General features: G+C 34.3%; 1 protein-coding gene across 1 annotated transcript; it reads left to right on the top strand.

Moving 5' to 3' along the window:
• The first annotated feature begins 226 nt into the window (after nucleotides 1-226).
• Nucleotides 227-1,890, top strand: LOC117180534 (putative nuclease HARBI1). The gene is made up of 2 exons (XM_033373033.1): nucleotides 227-341; nucleotides 1,316-1,890. The coding sequence occupies exons 1-2, from the start codon at nucleotides 227-229 to the stop codon at nucleotides 1,888-1,890; spliced, it is 690 nt and encodes a 229-aa protein (XP_033228924.1).
• Nucleotides 1,891-3,102: the final 1,212 nt, after the last annotated feature.

Genomic DNA, 3,102 nt, shown 5'->3' on the forward strand with positions numbered 1-3,102 from the left:
GCTTTTGGAAATTGAGCCCAATTTGCAGCACGCTACACAAAGGTAAATGTTATAAGTCTTACGTAAATGAAATTTTCATGAAATGGTTTGACAATATAGGTTAGAATGTCAACTATCAAACGACTCTAGCTCCTTTTTTTAACACCTGATTGTTACATGTGTTTTTTTATTTCTAACGTTTTAGAAATAAAGCTATATCGCCATTTTATCTCGCCAATTTATAAAAATGCCGACTACACAACAAGAAAGAACAGCTGCACAAGTGGATTTTTATGGAATAGCTCGTTTTCCAAGAGTTACTTCTGCCTTAGATTGTACGCATGTTAAAGTACAATCCTTTGGTAAGTAATAATTTGCAAACCTTTTCATACTTTTGAAATGAAAAAAAAAATTACAGAGAAAAGCAGTGAGATAATTGTCGGTAGTGTCAATGAAAATAAAGCCGATATCGACCGTAAGAGGACCGTAAAATTTCTTAATTATTCAGTTTTTTTATCCTAAAAGATGAATGCATTATTTTTAAAATTTCAAAATATGCCGAGAAAGAATGAAGAAGGTTCTAGGATAATTTTTCTGCTCGTATTTTCTTAGTTTAATTATATTTTGCTTTATGGCAAAAAAAAAAAATTATTTTAAATATTTTTACACCTATTATATTATTCTTTGAACAATCATATTTTTAGATGTACAAATAAACTCTTTCTTTCAACTATTAGTTTGAAAGTAAACTTTTTGGTTGACAAAATATATTTTTGGTACCGAAAATTGCAAAATTTGGTAGAAAATGCAACTTTGTAGTCGAAAATTTAACTTTCTATTCTTGTGAATTCATATAATATATAATATCAATTTCGATAAGGTTTCCAAAAATTCGAAGGGCTTCAATAGCATGAACGAAAATTACCTAACTTTGTGAGGAAAATTAGAAATGACAGTTTGTTCTTTAAAAATTAAATTCGAATAAGCTTTGAAAGCATTTCAAATAAACTTATAAATTTTTGAAAAAGAGTGAAGAAGATTCAAGAGCAGCAATTAAGGTTGGCAGACCATAAGGCGCTAGACGACATGTTGACGCAAATTTAAGAGTGATTTAAAATTTTCGAGGAGTTCGATACATTTAAGACTGGAAATTACATTTTTTACAATTTCGGAAAAATGTTGAAGCTTTTCAAGAATTTTGAAATATTTCAAGGCTGAAAGCAATCGCTCGAACTAAAAGTTCAATCTTTTCATAAGCGATAATTTACTTCATGTTTTAAAGTTATTCAGTTTTCTGTAAATTAAACAAAAATCTTTTTTCTTGTGTTGATTGCAGGGGGCAATGATGCAGAAGTATTTAGGAATAGAAAAGGATTCTTTTCTATAAACGTACAGGCCGCTTGTGATGCTCAATTGAAATTTACGAATATTGTGGCACGATGGCCGGTAGCTTCTCACGATTCGACAATCTTCAGGAATTTCAGACTACATGCTCGTCTCAAAGCTGGAGAGTTTACAGATGGTTTGATCTTGGGAGATGGAGGTTACGCATTAAAACCATACCTTATTACTCCAATACAAAATCCTAACACTAAAGCAGAGATTTTATTCGACGAGTCACAAATAAGAACTCGCAGCACTATTGAACGCAAGTTCGGGGTTTGGAAACGGAGATTTCCGTGTTTGGGGACAGAAATGCGTTTTTCGGTAAATCATGTACTTCCTGTCATAGTGGCAACTGCTGTTTTGCACAACAAAGCACGAATGGCTGCAGAACCGATGCCTCCTGATGATTTACTTTTAAATATTGAATGGAATATACTATTAAATGAAGATCTGCAAAATCGCGGAAATGTGGAACCTGATGCCGGCGGAACACGCGCACTTCTGCTTCATTACTTTCAGAGGTAAAAATCAGTTTCCTTCTCTCTAATATCACCAATTATTTTCAACTTTACATCCAATTTTTGTTTCAGCTTGCTGTAATGGATGGATAGGAGCTGCCTTGGAATCACCTTTAAATAATAATATACATTTCTAATAATTATAGCAGGCCTCACAGACCGATTAGGTTGTATCTTCGAACTTGTATGAATGAATTCACATACATTTTCTATTTTCAAACTATTTATTTTCCTCAACATATTCTTAAGTACATACATTTTATATTTCTGTAAAATGTACATACATACGTACATACATTCTGTGTATACACAAAATTGATATCGGCCATAGGCTAAGATAAGACATAAAATTTGGAATCTTCGAAACCTTTAAAATAAACAACCTTTTCTCACTTCTTGGCTTACCATTGATTACTTTTCAAATTCCTGGCTTCACATCCTCTCTCTCTTTTTAACATCTTCTTTCTTTTTCACTCACACCTATTAATATTTTCCTACTCGAGATAGCTTGACAAGATTTTGCTTTTCCATTTTCGGCCTCGGCTCGTCAGACACAAACCAGTTTACTCTTCTCAGCTATCTCCATCTCTCTCACTCTAACACTCTCATTCTTGCTCTGCACCCTTCCCGCTACTTTCCTCGGTTTTTCCTACAAACATCCCCTTTTCCCCTCCATCATCTCTCCCCTCTCGCCCGATGACTCTCTCAACTGTCGACTCTGTTGCAGCTCAAGTTCGCTTTTCCAGGCAGCCGATGGCTCGGCCGTTTGGCCCGAAACCAGTTTCTGCTCTTCTCAGCTATCGCCATCTCTCTCACTCTTACTGTCTCATTTTACGCTCTACTCTATTCCTATCGTTTCTCACCGCTTTTCCACGGGGCCCCCTCTGCCTCTCTTCTTCTCACCCACTTACTCTCTCAACGTCACTCTCAAAGATCTCAAACTCCTAACATTATAGATTCTTACAGCTTTGATAATATTTTTAAATAAGAGGGCCCGCTGATTTTTAAATATGCATCGGAGATGAATGATTCAAGTTAATAAAAAGATTGACATTTCTTTTTCCGTTAGTCATGTTAATATATCTGAAAATCCATTGAAATTCATTCCGGCTTAAGTTTTGAAATTAATAAGGTTAAGGTATTGTTAAGCATTATAAGTAAAGTTTATATTTTTGCAATCCTCATCATTGGAAATAATCAGACTCCGAGCATTTGATAT

Source organism: Belonocnema kinseyi, chromosome 1, assembly GCF_010883055.1.
Source record: "Belonocnema kinseyi isolate 2016_QV_RU_SX_M_011 chromosome 1, B_treatae_v1, whole genome shotgun sequence".
Lineage (NCBI taxonomy): Eukaryota > Metazoa > Arthropoda > Insecta > Hymenoptera > Cynipidae > Belonocnema > Belonocnema kinseyi.